The sequence below is a fragment of the Sphaerodactylus townsendi genome, linkage group LG04 (assembly GCF_021028975.2).
Source record: "Sphaerodactylus townsendi isolate TG3544 linkage group LG04, MPM_Stown_v2.3, whole genome shotgun sequence".
Classification (NCBI taxonomy): domain Eukaryota; kingdom Metazoa; phylum Chordata; class Lepidosauria; order Squamata; family Sphaerodactylidae; genus Sphaerodactylus; species Sphaerodactylus townsendi.
Window position 1 is genome coordinate 152,693,469 of NC_059428.1, and position 19,073 is coordinate 152,712,541.

The following is a 19,073-nucleotide window of genomic DNA, read 5'->3' on the forward strand; positions in this document are numbered from 1 at the left end:
CCAAAGCATCCTCCGTGGACCAAAAACTGGAACGCCAGAGATTAGGGTCCAATATGTCATTTCCCCCTACCTTACTGATTTTCTGTCCACAAGGCTTTCTTTCTGGGGAGGGAATTATCAAATTCTCAGTTCCCCGGCCCGCAACCCAGAAGTAACACCGTCCCTGGAGAAGCTGGGTGCTCCTGATTAGTACAAACAAGCTCTCCAATTGGGAGAATGGAAAACTGCTGCCAGCCGCAAGCTGAATGTTCCGAAGGCCAAGCAGCCTGTGTGACTGCTGGCCACTTTTCAGGCCTCTCTCCCCTTCTGAAGAAGAAGAAAAGCCTGGATTTATATCTCCCCTTTCTCTCCTGAAAGGAGACTCAAAAGGGGCTTACATTCTTCTTTCCTCCCACCCCCCCCAACAAACAGCCTGTGAGGTGGGTGGGGCTGAGAGAACCGTGACTAGCCCAAGGTCACCCAGCTGGCGTGTGTTGGAGTGCACAAGCTAATCTGGTTCCCCAGATAAACCTCCACAGCTCAAGGGGCAGAGCAAGGACTCAAACCCGGTTCCTCCAGATTAGAGTGCACCTGCTCTTAACCACTACACCACGCTGGCTCTGAGTGATCTGCAGTGTGCCAACAGGGCAGAAGGGGCAGCCAGCCATGTTCCCAGCATGCCTCCTTTAGAGTGGAGCAGGTCTGCAAGGGTGCAGTGATGATCTCTTTCTTTTTTTCCTTCATGCCGCCAGAACAAAGTCAACTTTGTGGACGACAGTTTCCCGCCGGGCCCCAAGTCGGTCGGCTTCCCCGAAGGCGACAGCGTCCAGCAGCGGGTCAAGCAGTGGCTGAGGCCTCATGAGATCAACTGCAGCATCTTCAAGGACCGCTCGGTCAAATGGTCCGTCTTCCGGACTCCTCAGCCCTCAGACATCCTTCAAGGGCTCCTGGGGAACTGCTGGTAAGGAGTGCTGGTGCTTGGATTCGCTGGCCCCATCGAGGGGTGGAATGTGGTGAAGCACTACGACTGATCATCAGACAGCATGATGTAGTACGGGGTCTCCCATGTGGTTCCCATAGCTGCCATGGCACCCACCAGCACCTTTTCTGGTGCCCGCCAAGTGCATTTAGGAAGTAGGAGGCTCTCTTTGCCCAGCACAGCTTCTGACTGACTATTAGAAATGTGGTTGGCTGTGCAGGTTTTTAAATATTTTCTAGGCCAGAGATGAAGAGAGGTGTTTTGCCCTTGCCTGCCTCTGTATAGTCACCCTGGACTTCCTTGGTGGTCTCCCCTTCAAATATTAGCCCTGCTTAGTTTCTGAGAAGATTGGCCTTGCCTGGGTTATGCAGGTCAGGGCAGGCTTTCTCCTCTCTCTTTGAAATTTAGTAGAGAAGATCCTTGAAGCCTTTGAGCGTGTGCAGTCCCTGAGAAATTCATTCCACCTAGTTAGCGTTTTCAGTGGTCTACAGAAAAAAAAAAATCCCCTCTACCGAAAAAACCATGTTTTGTCAGGACTGGCAAACCCCGCCAATAATGGTGCGCAAGCTTTCCAGTTCCCCAGAACTTTTGGGTCAAGCAGGATGCTCGGTGTGAAAGCAGCAGAAAGAGACTAACTGTATTTCAGAATATGATAAAAAAAAAGCCCCAGTGCTCTTAGCTTGGAGACGTGAGGACGGGATTCAGACTGAACTTGTATTAACCTGGCTTTGGGCCAAAGCAGGCTTATGAGAGCACCTAAGGCTGGCGAGGGCGGCGAAGCGGTGCAAGAAGACGAGCGAAATCTGAGGCTGGCCTGGGAATTTTGAGGCCAGCGGTTAATCAGATATTTCCAGCATTAACTGGGATATCCAGAAACCTTGTTAAATCAGACAGCAAGGGGGCGGGGGGGGGGGGGTGCTCACAACAATAACATAGCTGGAGGTGATTTCAGACAATGAACTTAAGGGAAAAGACTTGATTGGTTTTTGCCTTCTCCCCCCCACACCCCCCTGCAGCACATAATCTGAAATGAATCTCCATTGCCATCCCAACTGTGTTTTGGCTGTTGGAACGGCTTCTCACGGAAGCCGGTGGCAACAAAAGGTGTGGAAAGGAGGAATTTTGTAGAAATTAATTGAAAACGTTTGATGAGTGACAGGGCCGATTTTGTGCGCTTGGCCGCTCCGCTTGCTGAACGTTGGCCTGGCCTTCCCCCTTGTGGTGGTGAAGGGGTTTGCACGCTATTGTGTGCACGGGACCACCCAAACCCTGCTTTTCCCCCTCTGAAACGAGCTTCCAGGGGTGATGACTTCTGTGCTGTTAAGTCGGAGCCGGAACAGCAGAACTTCCAATGAAAGGATCTGGGTTTTGGCATGTCTTGCATTTGAGTCCTTGCAGCCCAGTGGTTCATCGCTGGGCATCCTTTCCTGTGGCTTCCTTTGCAGCAGAAGATTCTGGAGTACACCCAGCTGCTCCTGCGTGCTGCAGGGGATTCCGGTACCTTCTCTAAGGCACATGGTCTATTTGTGTGGGGCGCTGACGAGGCCCCTTCCTGTTGCCCTAATTGAAGTAAGAGGCGGATCCAGAATGTCAGTGGTTGCTCAGGGTCCAGCATGACTGGCTCTCCAGAAAGCCTCTCAGTCCTTCCTTATTTCCTCCTTCAGTGGGGATTGGTCCTATTAGCTGGTTAGGTCACACCTCCAACTGCTCAGGCAGAGCTAGGCAAATTTTTTGCCAGTCTTTTAGACTGCAGGGGGGTTTCCCTATTCTGACATGCAAACTCAGTGCAAAAGCTCTTGTTTTTTGTTGCCGTAGGAGCAGCAGTGGCATAGTGGTTAAGAGCAGGTGCACTCTAATCTGGAGGAACCGGGTTTGATTCCTCGCTCTGCCACTTTGAGCTGTGGAGGCTTATCTGGTGAACCAGATTAGCTTGTGCACTCCAACACGTGCCAGCTGGGTGACCTTGAGCTTATCACAGTTCTTCGGAGCTCTCTCAGCCCCACCCACCTCACAGGGTGTTTGTTGTGAGGGGGGAAGGGAAAGGAGATTGTAAACCCCCTTGAGTCTCCTTACAGGAGAGAAAGGGGGGATTCAAACTCCTCCTCCTCTTCTCCTCCTCCTCCTCCTCCTCCTCCTCCTCCTTCCTTATTTCCTCCTTCAGGGGGGACTGGTCATCCAAGCTGCTTAGGTCACGCCTCCAACTGCTCAGGCAGGGCTGAGCACATTTTTTGCCAGTCTTCTGGACTGTAAGGGGGCTTCCCTATCCAGATATGCAAACCCAGTACAAAAGCTCTTGTTCGTCGTTGCATCATTGCTGGGTTTTTCAGCTGTCTCCCTTAACAGGACCTTTTCCCACATCGCCTTTCCGGACAGTTGTTTGCCTGGCATTGAGCCAGCTGAGTTTAGAGATGTGACTTCTTGCCCAAGACTCCTATTGAACCATATACCTTGTTCGATCCCACACTTTGCTCTGGCTTTGTATATTGATTGTGGGGTGGTGGTTAGCAACTTCATGCTCTCTCCAGTATATGTGCTTGGGCTTACCTTTGATCTGCCTTTATTGGCCTGCGCTGCTAACTGGCTTTTAAAATTGCTGTCGATCGGTTTTCAGTTCCACTGCTGCATCTGTGTCTGATGTTGTTGCAGCCTTATTGTTGTTTTTTAAAAAAATGGGATTCTTGTTAACCCCTTTGTGGATCAATAAACAGGAGGGCGTGGGGCATAAATGCTTTAAATAGAAGCTTCCTCAGGCCTGGCGTTCATTATCTCTCCCCTCCCCCTCGGGCATGAGCTGTGATGAAAAACTTCCCAGTGGGTGAAGTGAATTGCAAATCACAGTAGCATCTGAATTCAGAGGCCTGGGGAGAATGGGGGTTTGTTTTCTCTCCCCAAATGGGGATTCTAAATGGGGTTTGCAGCGCCAGCGCTGTCATCGTGACAATTCCGAATTTGATCGAAGGCTTTGCAAACAAAGATCCTTTTTCAGGCACTCTGTGTACATAAGGGGAAGGGAAGAAGTGAGGCACAGGGGGACGCAGCAAACAGGAATGGAGCCTAAGCTCAGTGGCAGAGCATTGGCTTTGCATGCAGAAGGTCCGAGGTTGAGGTCTCGGCATGTCCAGCCGAAAAGCATAGGTAACAGACGATGCGAAAGGCCTCCTCCTTCCAACTCGCCCCTAACTAACCATTGTGCAACAAACCGTTTGCTTGTGCTGGCCTTCTCTGGAATTAACCGGTCTTCCTCTGCCACCCGTGTAGGTTCCTGAGCGCTCTGGCTGTTCTGGCGGAGAGGCCCGAGTTGGTGGAGCGGGTCATGATCACCAGGACCATCTGCCCAGAGGGGGCCTACCAGGTGCGGCTTTGCAAAGACGGCACCTGGACCACCGTGCTGGTGGATGACATGCTGCCCTGCGACGAGTGCGGCTACCTCCTCTTCTCTCAGGTGGGTCCTCAAGTTTGACTGAGCCGCTGCTTATAAAAGTGCCTGAACATGGCAAGCTGCTGCTTTTGAACCGGACAGGGAGATGGACCCCTGCCTGGCAGGTGACAAATGAGGGATCGTTGAGAAGGTAGCAAGTTAGGGAAAGTGGCAGTGAACAGATGTGTGTTTGTAAATTTTATTTATTGTATTAAATGTATATCCTGCCCCGCAGACCACTTTAAAACAATCGTACCGATAACATTAAAAACTCAGTATGCATACATATCATTAAAAATTCCAGATGTCAAGAAAAGTTTGAACTCGTGAAGGATCACTCAGCCCAACTCAAACATAGACCCCAGTTAAACAGTCCAAGCATGGGTAACATCCAGTTGTACAAAATAAGCTTCCTAATAGCTCTGTATCGGGCTTTATGGGAGTCTGTGGAAGGAAACCCAAAATATAGCAGTGGAAGCGGAGCTCGGTTTCCTAGGAATTTCACCTTCCCTTTAAAAAACAAAGTCAGACGGAGGGTCTGAACCCCAATGTCTACAAAAACATGTTTCCAGTCGCATGAGCAGAAAGATGGACAGATGAGATTGGCAGTGCTTGCGGGCTGGAACTTTAGGGTCCTTGCCTTCCCATCCTGTACGAATCGGGCAAAACCAGAGAAGTCGGTGTCCACATGCTCTGTTTGCACAACATACTTAAGATTAAGGGGAAGGTACACACACAATAATGCTAAGAAAAAATGTGTACCCACTAGGCTGAAGACTAAAAAGTCACAAGGTATTTTATAACATCATGGCAATGCTTAAGAATTATTTCAAAACAAATTTGTACAATACATTTGTACAAAATTTGCACAACAAGCATGGTACAACGTTCCAGTTGGAATTTTTAGGTCGCTAGGGTCGCCATCTAAGTCTTTTTGGCCTGGGTTCTGGGCAGTTCGCTTGTGGTATCGGCAGCTCACATTCGCACCTCCCCATTTCCATTTCGAAAGATGCAGGTTGACTCGCATGTAATTCACTGAACGGGCAAAGAGGCCGCCGTTCGATATCCAGCGACGTCATCTTCAGCTGACCCGTCTGCAACTGCATTTGTCTCTGCCTTCCTTTCCCAGGCCCAGAGGAAGCAGCTGTGGGTGGCCCTGATTGAGAAAGCCCTGGCCAAACTCCACGGTTCATACTTTGCCCTCCAGGCAGGGCGCGCCATCGAAGGCCTGGCTACGCTCACCGGCGCCCCCTGCGAGAGCTTGATGCTGCAGGTCAGCTCCACTAACCCTCGCGAGGAGTCCATTGACACTGACCTCATCTGGGCCAAAATGCTGAGTTCTAAGGAGGCTGGGTAAGACGAGGCAGGAGGGAGGGCTTTCCCCCTTCGGCTGGGAGGAGCATAGAGAAGAGGGATGAGACACTAGATGGGCTTGCATTCCCTGCCCCCTCTTCATACCACCGGTGGCATTAGGGGATTTTCCCTCTGCCAAGTTGTAGTAACATGGGAAGAGGAGGAAAATACTTTGCTTCCTCCCACTGTATCCACAGTTTTGTAAGTGTTTATTAGACCCAACCTTTAGCTCTTTCATTTCCCCTTAGATTTAAAAAGCTGCCAATAGTGTGTGCTTTGTGTTGTCGAAGGCTTTCACGGCTGGAATTGCTAGGGTGTTGTGGGTTTCCCGGGTTGTATGGCCATGTTCCAGTAGCATTTTCTCCTGACGTTTTGCCTGCATCTGTGGCTGGCATCTTCAGAGAGATGCCAGCTACGGATGCAGGCGAAACGTCAGGAGAAAATGCTACTGGAACACGGCCGTACAACCTGGGAAACCCACGACACCCTAGACTTGTAAGGAAACTCGTAGAGTGTCTGCTCTGTCCATTGCAGACTGTTGGGATTGTGCATCCAGGTAGCGGAGACTTCAGGCTTCTTTTGCGTTCTTGGAAGCAGGGCTTCCTCTGCCCCCTCCCCACAACCGATCTGGCACATGTGGATCTTGGACACGAAGTGAAAAATTAGGGCTCAAATCCCCCAGCAATTCCAGCTTCTGCAATCCGTCCTTTTGGTGTCATCCTCCAGGAAGTGCAGCAGGGGGGAGGGGTCTTCTAATCGGCCTGAGCCTCGACCAGCTTTTTCCTTGTGGTTTTGTTGGTCGCAAGTGGTCTCAACAGGGCCAGACAGGAAATTCTTTAGACCAGGGGTCTGCAACTTGCGACTCTCCAGATGTGTGTGGATTACAATTCCCATCAGCCCCTTCCAGCATGGCCAAGTGGCAGGGCTGATGGGAATTGTAGTCCATGAACATCTGGAGAGCTGCAGGTTGCAGACCCCTGCTTTAGACTAACCAAATCCCCCCCTTTGGTGGTCTGCTGATATGGTACAGATCTTTGTATTCATTCTCGTTGTCTCTGCTTGTCTCTCTCTTTGTGTGTTTCTGTGTGTCTTTCTGTCTCCTTCTTTCCCTCATCCCCGCACATATGTGCACGCTTCAGTTTTCTGATGGGCGCTTCTTGCGGAGGGGGTAACATGAAGGTGGACGATGCAGCCTATGAGAGCATGGGGCTCCGCCCACGGCACGCTTACTCCATATTGGACGTACGAGACGTCCAAGGATGCAGGTAAGGAAAAATGTAACTCCTGCCAACGATGTGATCGAAAACAATGCATAGTCGAAGGCTTTCACGGCCAGATTCAACTGGTTGTGGTGGGTTTTCTGGGCTGTGTGGCTGTGGTCTGGTAGATCTTGTTCCTAACGTTTTGCCTGCATCTGTGGCTGGCATCTTCAGAGGTGTATCACAGAGAGAAGTCTGTTACACACTGTGTCCAGTGAGAAGGGAATGTTTAGTGGGGTATATATTGTCCATGTCCCAGGGTGGGGAACCAATCAGTAAGTGTTTGGGTGGAACTTGCTATGCAAAGGCGTGGTTGACTGTATTATATTGCAGGGTGTTTTCAGTCCAAGGAGTGATTCACGTTTGCATTCCCTGCAGCAGCAACAGTCTTAGTGAATGCAAACCCTGTGTCTGGGTGGAGTCCATTGTCCATGAACCTAGGCCTTTGATTCTGGTGTTTTTAATTACTGGTAGCCAAGTTTCGTTAATTCTCAGAGTCTCTTCCTTCTTGTTGAAGTTTTCTTGATGTTTGTGGATTTCAGTGGCCTCCCTGTGTGGTCTGACATAGTAACCTTCCAAGTGGTCCAGAATTTCAATGTTTTCAAATAAAATGTCATGTCCAGTTTTATTTAGAGCTTGTTCTGCTACTGCAGATTTTTCAGGATGGTTAAGCTGACAGTGTCTTTCGTGCTCCTTAATACGAGCCTGAATGCTGCATTTTGTAGTTCCAATTTAGCCCTTTCCACAGCTGCAGGGTATGCGATGGACTCTCTGCAGAAGTGAGGGGGTCTCTCAACCACTAAACATTGCCTTTTCACTGCACACAGTGTGTAACAGACTTCTCTTTGTGATACACCTCTGAAGATGCCAGCCACAGCTGCAGGCAAAACGTTAGGAACGAGATCTACCAGACCACGGCCATGCAGCCCGGAAAACCCACCACAATCAGCTGATGGAAAACAGGTTGCTCTGGGTGGTACAAGCGATGTTGGGCAGAGTTGACCCTTCACGGGGGTCTTCTCACCCTAGGTCTGACTTGGGCCAGATTTGGTCCTTGGGAACCCATTGTTGCCTTACTTCCTTCCCCAGGCTCCTGCGACTCCGTAACCCCTGGGGCCGTTTCTCGTGGAACGGCAGCTGGTCTGATGAATGGCCCCACTGGCCGGCACTCTTGCGGCATGATCTCATGCCCCACGGGAGCAGCGAAGGAGTCTTTTGGATGGAGTACAGCGACTTTATCAGGTATCTGTGGGCCCCTTGGTGTCTTGGTTTGCCTCTCTGGAACACTTTGCTCATCTTCTTTTGAAAGAGTATGAATCTGTGCCAGGAGAGCCAGTCCTTCAGACAGGGGAAGGGTCTTCTTCCAGGAGCTCTGTGAGCCAGGCAATGGTTGCTCCTGATACATGGTCCATTGGAGGTGTGATTGAACTGCTGTGCATGTATTGCAATCTGTTGTGAGTCTCAGTGGAAAAGGCAGGCTCACAAAAGGTGAATGTGGTTAAGGCATGTCTGAGAGAGCCTCTTCGGGGACCTGCAAGGACTGACAGCCATCCGTCTACCCTTCCCAGGTATTTTGACTCAGTGGACATCTGCAAGCTCCATTCAGACTGGCACGAGGTCCGTGTCCAGGGCCTCTTCCCCGACAAGGCCAGTGGGCCCATTACCGTCACCTCGCTGACTGTGCTGGAGCGCGCAGCCTTGGAGTTTGCCCTGTTCCAGGAAGGCAGTCGGTAAGACAGCAAGAGAGCCTACTCTTGGGATGTTCTTGTGTGTGTTAGAGGCACTGCCTCCCTTGGTCCTATACCTGCCTTGACTACTAGATGGTCTGTCTAGAGCAGTGTCCCCCAACATGATGCCCCTGGGGGCCATGGCACCCACCAGGACTTCCCTTGGTTCCTGGTGGGGCCATTTTAAGGCAAGGCTTATTACTGGATGCCCTCATTAGAATGAAAGGCTTTCCCATTGGTGGATCAGAAGGACTGGTAAGCACAGGTTACATTCCACTTTGAGGCTTTTTTCATCCCAGGGAGTGAGAGGAGGCAGGTATTCCATTTGGTTCTGCCTCTTGCAGAAGCCGTTTGGGGTTTGGCTCCATTTCCAGTGGAAGCCATTTGGGGGGGGGGGCACACCATCCTCTCTCAAAGTTCAAAATGCACCCACAGGCTCAAACAAGACACCCCCCCTCCTTTCCCCCCATGAGCTTACACCAATGGATTTGGCTCTCCCTCGTTTTATCTTGCAGTCACAAGCAGCATGGTCTTTTTAGTTGTGGTGCTCTGTTTGCACAGCACCCTTCGCAGGCTGACCCTCCCAAACATCACTGTGACGTGCCAACCATATTGCCATTCCTGCACTGGCTAAGACCCATTTTTAAATGCTGCAAGTCCTTCACGTTGTAGATCTTAAACAGAAACATGTTGAATTTCCAATAACGTTCTTCAGTCCAGGCTGAAGAAAAAAGGTAATTAACACCCCTTACTTACAAATCAGGGTGGTACAAGCGATTAAGATTTCTACAAGGTCAGTCAAACATAGTAAGGACTCTAGCTTACTTTATAATATGTATTTATTTTATCAATATGAAGGCAGTGGGCATCTGACTGGTCTGTTAAGACTTCTGTCTCACAGATGTGTGGATTTTTTTTACAGTTTGTGCATGGGCTTTTTTAACAAATCACTGCTCGACTACGTTAAGCTGCTGCTGATTTGTGTTTTGCATTTGCCATCTTAATTGGACATGGGGGGGGGGGAGAAATGCCAGTTTTACTGGGAGACCTTTCAAGCCTTTCAGTAAAGAATTTTTAAATTCCCAGACTGCCCTGCAGCAGCACCATCACCCACAATGCCTGCCCCTGACCGCACTCGCCCTAAGAGAAGAACAAGCAGAAACTCTGTGTGTGTGTGTGTGTGTGTGTGTGTGTGTGTGTGTGTGTGTGTGTGTGTGTGTGTCCGTGTCCCAACCCCCGCATCTGTTAGAATCATAGAATCATAAAGTTGGGAGAGACCCCAAGGGCCATCAAGTCCAATCCCCTGCAATTCAGGAACACATAATCAGAGCACTCCTGACAGATGGTCATCTAGCCGCTGTTTAAAAACCTCCCAAGGAGGAGACTCCACCACACTCTGAGGTAGCGCATTCCACTGTCAAACAGCCCTGACGGTCAGGAAGTTTTTCCTGATGCTTAGGTAGAATCTCTTTTCCTCCACATTGAACCCATGACTCCTGGTCCTGGTCTCGGGAGCAGCAGAAAACAAGCTTGCTCCCTCCCCAACATGACATCCCTTCAGATATTTAAGCAGGGCTATCGTGTCATTGATTCCACTTCTTCTCTTCTTCCCCTCCCCCCGGCAGGCGCTCAGACTCCGTGGACAGCCACTTGCTGGACCTGTGCATCATGGTCTTTCGTGCCACCTTCACCAATGGCAACAAGCTGAACCTCGGCCGCCTGATGGCGCACAGTAAGCGTGCCGTCAAGAAATTCGTCAACTGCGATGTGATGCTGGAGCCAGGCGAGTACGCCGTGGTGTGCTGTGCTTTCAACCACTGGAACACCCCAGTCTCAGGCACCTCAGTCGGCCAAGGTAACAGCCCTGCTTGTAAGGCGGCAGGACTGGAGCAGTTCGAGAAGGAAGGGAGGGGCCTTTTGCAACTTGCCATTCAACTTGTGTGTTTCCCCCCCTCAACCAGTATCCAGCCCTACCACCAGCTTCGGGTGTGCTACTGCCGCCGCCGACCTCTCCAGCTACATCCTGGCCATCTACAGCTCCCGTTTGGTGATGGTGGAGCAGATAGAAGCTCAGTCGACCACACTGGCAGACGCCATCATCCTGCTAACCGAGAACAAGGGCGAGCGGCATGAGGTGGGTGCGCAGCTCCTGGAGTTTGGCGCCGTGAGGTCCAAGCGTCTTCCTCGGAGGGCTGGAAAACTCCCGCCCCCTTCTGTTCACCCCTTTTGTGAACTGAGCACTTTATTCCTGCACTGTTTGTGGTAAAAATTTCTACCTGGGCTCCAAACTTAGACTCAGTTTGAAATGTCACCGTTTCCTCCCCAATAATCATGGGAATTGGTGAAGGAACAGAGAATTCTCCGTTAGTGATCCCCACCCTGCTAAGCCTCCCTGGAGAAAGGAAACAGATATTAAAATAGTTCAGGACTACCGTTTCAAGTACAAAAGAAGAAAGGTTTCTTCCATAAATTGCTTCTTCACAGAAACAGATTGTGTAGCCTCTGGCATGGCCTGCTAGTGACTATTAGAGCATGCACTTGTGATGGCGCACAAAATACCATCCATTTCCCAAGCAATATTGTGTCTGGGGCGCTGTGGGTTTTCTGGGTTATATGGTCGTGTTCCAGTAGCATTTTCTCCTGACGTTTCGCCTGCATCTGTGACTTCATCTGCCAGGAGAAAATGCTACTGGAACACAGCCATACAACCGGAACCCACAACACCCTTGTGATTCCAGCCGTGAAAACCTTTGACAATATTGTGTCTCCTCCAAAGATTATTCCACTTCTCAAGTGACAGGAGTACAGGAGAGAGCTTTTTAAACCTGTTCTCTGGGTGAGGATGGGGTGTCTCTTAAAGAGGCGATTGTCAATGACAGAAGGCATGTTGCCTTAAAATTCCAGGCAACAGGAAGGAGATTCATACTTTAAATGTTTTTCTGCAATTTTTTAAAATAGCTCCCCGCAAATAGAAAAGCAGCATGGCAGAGCACACTTCCTTGCTTTGCCGGTTTTCTGTCTGCAGGGCGTCCTTAATAATATTATTGCCCCCTTACTACAGATGGGAGCAGTAGAGATAAGGCAGATTGTTGAAAGCCATCGAGCAAGTTCCTGGCAGGAGAAAGGCTTCCTTTTCCGCCAGCCTTCATGGCAGCAAGGTTTCTGCTCCAGGAGATGTTTTCATAGTATACACACAGTATTATGGTTATTCTGGCAGATGGCTCTCCAAGGTCTTGGGTGGCGAGGAGTCTTTTCTGATTGTGGTGGGTTTTCTGGGCTGTGTGGCCGTGGTCTAGTATATCTTGTTCCTAACATTTCGCCTGCATCTGTGGCTGTTCTCAACGGATAGAGAATAGATAGATAGACAATGGATAGAGAAGGGGCATCCTATACTCTGATGGTTGGAGAATGAGAATCCTGCATGAGAGGGTTGTTGGTGGTGGTTGGAGAGGGGGCCACATCTCCATTCCACGTATGGCTGATCTTTAGGAGGACTAACCAGACTGGTTTATCCCCGCAGGGGCGCGAAGGGATGACCTGCTACTATCTGACACATGGCTGGGCGGGTCTCATAGTTGTTGTGGAAAACCGGCATCCCAAATCTTACCTGCACATCCAGTGCGACTGCACAGACAGCTTCAATGTGGTGTCCACGCGGGGCAGCCTGAAGACGCAGGACAGCGTGCCCCCGCTGCACAGGTGAGAGGGAAATTGGCTGCGCAAAGCAGCAGTGTGCTTAGACTTGACCTGTTGTCCTCTCTGATACATGTTAAACCACGCATCTGGAAGGAATGGAGCAGAACTGGAGTAGTGGGGGGGGGGGGCCTCTCAGTTTACAAGCAGCCAACTGTGCATTGACTAGGCCCAGTTCTCCTTCTCCATACACAAATGGACATATCCAGGTGCCTTAACACCTTTCCCCCTGCCCAAAAAAATTAATTGATCAGGAAGAAGGGGGCGAAAAGAGAAAGCTTGAACCTTCTGTCCCTCTTCACATTGCTGTGCTATTGTTCTCCTCGCAACAACCCTGTGAGGTAGGTTAAGCTCAGGGAGCAGGACATCCTCAGGGGCACAAGTCATTTCCGAGGGTCTGCTGTGTGCATAGGACCCGCAATCAGCCAGCTGAGTTGCCCTGCCCCAGGAAGAAGGTAACTGCACACAGGTGGCCACTTCGAAATTCCCAAGTTCATTTTCCACCATGAATTTCAGTGCAGGAGATGGGAAATAAATTTATCACCTGGCCTGTCTCTCGGTGTCAGTGGTGGGTTAGGACCAACCTGGTCCCAAGCGTGTTGGTCCCAAAACAAGACGACCAGGCAAGCTTCCATCATGCAATAGGTGCCCAGGACAACCGTCTTTGGCAACAGCACACAGCCTCGGTGCCGGCATGGCTTTGATTTGTGCCTGGCCAGAGTTGGGATTGCAGACACTGTGCACTGAAACATTTCAGAAGACTTGGCCCAGTGGCTGCTGGAGATGTCTAGCCCTTGCTAGGGGAAGCATACGTGTTTCTGTGCCTCTGTCTGTCGCTCTCCACGCACATGCCCCTTTGTTTGTTCTGCAGGCAGGTACTGGTGATTCTGTCCCAGCTGGAAGGGAATGCCGGCTTCTCCATCACCCACCGCTTGGCCCACCGCAAAGCCACCCAGGCCTTCCTGAACGACTGGATGTCGACCAAGGGGACGCACAACCCACAGCTGACGCCCGACGTAGCGGGGCTCCACGGACCCCGGCCGCTATGACAAATGGCCTCGCCCCCCCTGCCGCTCTTCCGCTTCTGCCTTTTCTCGGGACCCATCTGCCTTGGGCGTTGCCCGAGCCGCCGTTACTGAACCGTAAGGGTTGAGGAGGAGGAGGAGGAGGAGGACAGTGACAACCGCGACGGACTGGGTGTCTCAAGCCAAGCGCCTTTCCTCCTTTCCCCGAGGAGTCAGGCAGGGAGCTGCTCAGGTTCCCCCCTCCCTTGCAAGCCCCCCCCCACTGCATTTCCTCCCCCCACTCCTCCCCCCACAAATCATGCACTTTATCCAGAGCTGCTGTCAAAATAGGAGACCAAGGGAATTTCACAGTCTGGAAGAAAGGGCAAGTCCCACCTATCGGACACACAGAATCCTGGGACTCGGCCCTCCCTGCAGCTGCCAAAAACCCCTACAGCTGCAACAATATACCTCTGGCCACTGTGTCTCCGTGTGTGTGTGTGTGCATGTGTGTATGTGTGTGTCTGCCTTGCCCCACTGTTGATCGTGTCGGCTGGGCCCCGCAGCGGGGTGGGCTGAGGTCAGGGAAAGGGGAATGGGATATGTAGCCTCTTCTCTTCCTCTTCCTGTACTGGGATTGCCATAGACAGACAGGAGGGCACTGACTTCCCCCAAGCTGGGTTTCCTTTCCCTTTTGTCGCTAGTTGAGCAACGGAGATTCGGGGTATCCGACAAAAAGACCGTAGCGCTGTTGAGACTGATGTACCTATTTTGCCCCAGGGTGGCCCAGCAGTAAAGCAGGGCTCTTGCAACACGGGCTCAAGCTGGCTTATTCGCCTAGGGTGAGCAGCGTTTTTTGCTGAGCGAGTAGCAAGCCCAGTTCGAAACACTCCTGCCAACTTGCAACGCACATGGTGGGAGGGTGGGCTCATGCAAAGCCTTGCACAGACCGGTAACTTCCTTTCTTTTTGTACTTCTGTGCACAGCTGGCCTAAGTATGCACAACGGACTTGTTTAACTGCATAGGGCTGTGGATAGGATCTCTTTTCCCGCCTCCTTGGTTCCTGTGCCAATGCCCCTGAGGAGAAGGCTCACGTGAAGAAAGGTCAGGTAGGCAGTGAGGTGGGGGGAGTGCCCCTTTCTGCGCCAGCTAAAAGCCATTTTCCCTTGTCCGCGTGGGGCGCAGCCGCAGTTGTACGCCCCCCGGGATTTCAATGCAGAATTCTGGTTTTGCAATGGGCACGGGAATAGCCTGTTCCCGTATCAGAAGGGGATGCTCTCTGGTGTACTGCAAGCTCCCATAAGGACACAGCTGTCTGGGTCTTGCACAAGGGCGAAGGAGTTTGCTTGTGTGGTGCTTATGAGCCACCCAGGGCGGAAGTGCCAAGAGGCTTCCCAGTTCTGTTCATAGCGGACTGCAGGCCAATGGGAGTCAAGCCACAGCTCAGAAGCAGAGGAGAACGGAGCATTTGTCTTTCCCAAGGGTGCCTTCTGTGCTTGCAATTTAGCAGTAATTCGGAAGCCTGCGGGCAAGCGTCTTAGCAAACATTCACACTTTGGTTTGGTAACGTGGCCCTTTCGTTCTCTGCACCTCTCCGCTTTCTAGCTCGATGCTGAGCTCTGCCTCCTTTGACTCTTGCAGACAGATCCTTCTTAACCCATCTGGGGTGACTGCCCCCTCCCCCCCACCTGACCCAGGGACCCTTACGCTGGGAAGGGATCGGCTGTGGGGCAGAGATGCACTAGAGACCGAGGGGCTCGTGTCATTCCCAGATCAAGAGAGAGTTTGAGCATGGTGGATGCAGCCACCCGTGGCATTGGGACTCGGTAACAGGGTATCAAGGTCAGGGTTTCGGGTCCAGAGGATGGGCTCAAAGCACAGGGCCCCTCTGGGAGGAGCGGGTGGCGTTTTCTTGCTCGCTTCATTGATTCGGGTACAGGGTTGGTGGCATGCATCCCAGGAAGAGTCGGAGGATCTCTCTCCCTTCCGTGGCTCTAAAGTATGACCAAGTCCTGTGTCGGACAGGGCTGTGTTGCTTCGTATGAGCCAACCAGCACAAAAACCATTTGTTCGGTTCTCCCTCCCTGCACACACACACACACACACACACATCATGCACAGACCTGCTGGCTCGTAGTGTGTATAAGGGCAAATGGAAAAGCAACATTTTTTTCAGGCAGCAATCGCAAACCTCTTCCGAGAACCTTTGCGGGTGGCTCCTTGCGAACCGGGCCTGGCCCAGGTTATCCCCCCGTCCATCGCTTTCCTTTCAGCTCTGCAGGTTGGTGGGAACAGCGTGGCCAGACCCGACTGTTTGCACTTCTCAGGTCGGAGCTCTCTTGGTGGTTTCACAAGGGTTCTGCCGTAGGTGGCGATGCTGCTGTTTGTTTGGGGTGGGGGGAGAGATCGCCAGAGCCAAAGAGCACTGTAGAGATCCAGGCCAGAGACAGCAATCTGACCTGTTGATTGGCAGTTCAGAACTGCGGGAAGGGAGAGGTAAGTCTGTGCAGATGCGGCACTGGCAAGCAAAGTGGTGCAGTGTGCATATCTGCATTCCTTGAGGATAGGATTGTTGCCCTGTCCAGGGCTCCTGTTCTTTTGATAGCTGCAGGACAGGCAGAAATTTCACAGGGGAAGCTCTCTCACGCACACACACACAAAGACACAAAGACACACACACACACAAATGTAAATTTCTGCTAAAGGGCTAGGTGCCCTGCCAGAAGGCAGCAGTGCCTTCTTTCGAGGCTCCTAAAGTTTGCACTGAAGGTCCTCCTGCAGTGTTTTCTGGGAAATGTAGTCCTTTCTGAGTTTAAGGCAGGTGCACCTGAAAGCTTTTATTGATTGGGTGAGGGAAAGCGGGGGGAGAGGGGTTGGGGAGGACAAGGTTGTCTTGTGGTGCATGCTCTTTCTCAAAAGGGTTGGGTGTCCGTGACTTCCATGGGAGGCATTTGGTGTTGTCAGCGACCTGGTCCTGCAGCAAGACATGGCTAAGGATGCAGTGGCTGTTTTTGCAACCAGGTCTTAGGAAGCATCTGCCTCTTGGGGGTGCATCCACACTGCGCATTGAAACTGGTTTAGCATTTGTCCTTCCTGCCCCAGGGTAGCCCAGGCAGGGTAGCAATCTTGGATTGAATAATTCTCTCTTCCTTTACTGAGCCACAGCCCCACAAGGATCCTTTGGGGAGGAGAGGAGAAACAGTGACATTTTTGACTGGCCTGAAACCATTACGTCTGTAGAGCAGAAGAGGATCTTTTCGGCAGATGTTGGCTTGAACTTTGGGGCCCTGACAACCTCTGTTGAGCTGCTTCCGGAGCTTGAAGGAGGGCAGTGTTGAGGGCTTGAAGTTGACTTTTGGATTGTAGAGTGGCCATGCTGGATCATGATAAGAAATTCTCCATTCTCCCAAGCTCCTTTTCCTCTCCATTTCAATCAGGTAGCCATGAACAGGAGGTTCCTTTCCTTTTGTCGGCCCATCAGTGCCCCCACTGCCCCAAATGTCCTTATCAATGTTCACGCTTTCATCTGGTTCCCCCTTTTCCCCAAATGGCTACTCCAGACCAGGGGGTGGCCCAGCCTGTCTTTGTTTTGGCTCCGTCAAAACGTCTTCTCCCTTTCCGACGTGTCTCGTCTTCTCTGTCCTCTCTCTCTGTGAGCTGTGAATAATTTTTAACTCTGTACATATTGACCAGCTCTTAAGAAAACATAGGATATTTTATCAAATTGTAAATCGGAAATCTGTAATCGGTTCCCTGTATAATACGAATTATCCCATGGGTGGTTTTCAAACTCAGGTTCCAAAGGACCAAATAATAAAAAAAAAGTTTTGTTTTGTAACTCTGCCTGCCTCGTTTGCTCTTTGGGTTACCTGCCCTCGCTTGAAGCGAGGTCTTAGAAGCTGAGACGCCGGATCGACTCTTCAGGAAGGGAACAGAGTTGGTCTTCTCTTCTCTGATGCAAAACGCCAGGGGAGGGAAAGTGATTGTTCATATTCCATCCCATAGAGAATGTCTTCCAGCGTGATAAATTGATGGAAATACCAAACCGATCTTCAATGTATATTTTGAATTTCAATCCAGCTGTTGCTCCATGGAGCACTGGTCAGTACAGATTTTCTCCCTCTTTTCCCACTGGCTTTCCAAAATCCCCGTGAAGTGAGGGATGAAAGAAAGGGACTGGCCGCAGGACGCAGCACAGATTGGGTCTTCCCAGTCTGGACTGCTCCTCTTACTGTTATTTTAAAATGTGCTGTATGGAACTTTAATATCTCCTCTACTGATGAGGAGACGTATTAGATTTGAGAGGGAGGGCAAATGGCTGCATGCTGTTGATCTTCTTGGCCTTCCGATCGGTGACGAACAGCACCCCCTTGGTGGCCTCGATGACAGCACCTAGATGTTCCAGCAATTGGCCTGGATTCAAGGAGCACTTGGAGCAGTTCACCAAGAAGAAGAAGAGTTTGGATTTATACCCCACCTTTCTCTCCTGTAAGGAGACTCAAAGGGGCTTACAATCTCCTTTCCCTTCCCTCCCACAACAAACACCCTGTGAGGTGGGTGGGGCCGAGAGAGCTCTGAAGGACCGTAACTAGCCCAAGGTCACCCAGCTGGCATGTGTTGGAGTGCACAAGCTAATTTGGTTCACCAGATAAGCCTCCACAGCTCCAGTGGCAGAGCGGGGAATTAAACCCGGTTCTCCAGATTAGAGTGCACCTGCTCTTTACCACTGAGCCATGCTGAGCAAGACCATGCAGGGCCCTCTGGGCGTTGATCTCCTCTTGACAGAATGCCGGGAACTGGATCAAAAGGTTGTCGAGGAGAGGGTGTAAGTGAATGCCGTACGTCCAGATGGTCGCCACCAAGTTGACCAAGAACTTCGAGAAGGTGGTGCACGGAGGAGAGATGAAGGCCACAGAGAATAGGGAGAGGGTAGAAGAAGTCAAAAGGATGGAAAAAGCACCAGGCAGAATAAAAGAGTCCAAGAGCAAGAAACTGTTGTAAGAGTACAGGCAATAATGCGCAGTTGCTCTCCCCTAAGGCAGGGAAAAAACCTGGTGGGCTGCTGAGTAACTCCCACAGGATACAGGCAGCAGAATAAATCTAGTTCCTGCCTCCCAGGTCAGTGGTAGGAATCACCCAGAAAGATGTCCTCCGAGCTCAAAGGGAGAATCATGCAGGCCTGGATTCTTAACCTGATCCACGTTTCTCGCGATCTCAGACGGCTGCTTGTGCCCCATTTTATCCTCACAACGACCCTGCGAGTTAGGTTAGGGGAAGAATCCCAATGAGCGTTGTGGCTGAGCATGGATCTGAACCTGGGTTTCTCACATCCTTGTCTGATACTCTAATCACTGACCTTCCCAGCGGGGGAATTCCAGGACGAAGGGCAGCCATTCAGAATGTCTCTGCATGGCATCACCGTTCAAAAGTGACCTTTGGTAGGTACAGTGGAGGCAGCGTTGGATGCCTGGTGGACTTAAAGGTCACAATGGTCCAAAGGAAGAGAATGTATTTAATTCTTTGCTTACTCCATTTATATAAGAACATAAGAAAGAGCCTGATGGATCAGACCAGAGTCCATCTAGTCCAGCACTCTGCTACTCGCAGTGGCCCACCAGATGCCTTTGGGAGCTCACACGCAGGAGATGAAAGCAATGGCC

General features: G+C 51.1%; 1 protein-coding gene across 6 annotated transcripts in view; it reads left to right on the forward strand.

Moving 5' to 3' along the window:
* Positions 1-17,251, forward strand: part of CAPN15 (calpain 15) — a 77,989-nt gene extending 60,738 nt beyond the window's left edge. For all 6 annotated transcript variants that reach the window (XM_048494432.1, XM_048494433.1, XM_048494434.1 and 3 more), the window contains 10 exons: positions 732-940; positions 4,217-4,400; positions 5,506-5,729; positions 6,869-6,994; positions 8,078-8,230; positions 8,557-8,718; positions 10,341-10,570; positions 10,677-10,849; positions 12,236-12,414; positions 13,280-17,251. In XM_048494432.1, coding sequence (XP_048350389.1) covers positions 732-940; positions 4,217-4,400; positions 5,506-5,729; positions 6,869-6,994; positions 8,078-8,230; positions 8,557-8,718; positions 10,341-10,570; positions 10,677-10,849; positions 12,236-12,414; positions 13,280-13,457 — 1,818 coding nt within the window. In that variant the 3' untranslated portion in view covers positions 13,458-17,251. The remainder of the gene's footprint in view (positions 1-731; positions 941-4,216; positions 4,401-5,505; positions 5,730-6,868; positions 6,995-8,077; positions 8,231-8,556; positions 8,719-10,340; positions 10,571-10,676; positions 10,850-12,235; positions 12,415-13,279) is intronic.
* Positions 17,252-19,073: the final 1,822 nt, after the last annotated feature.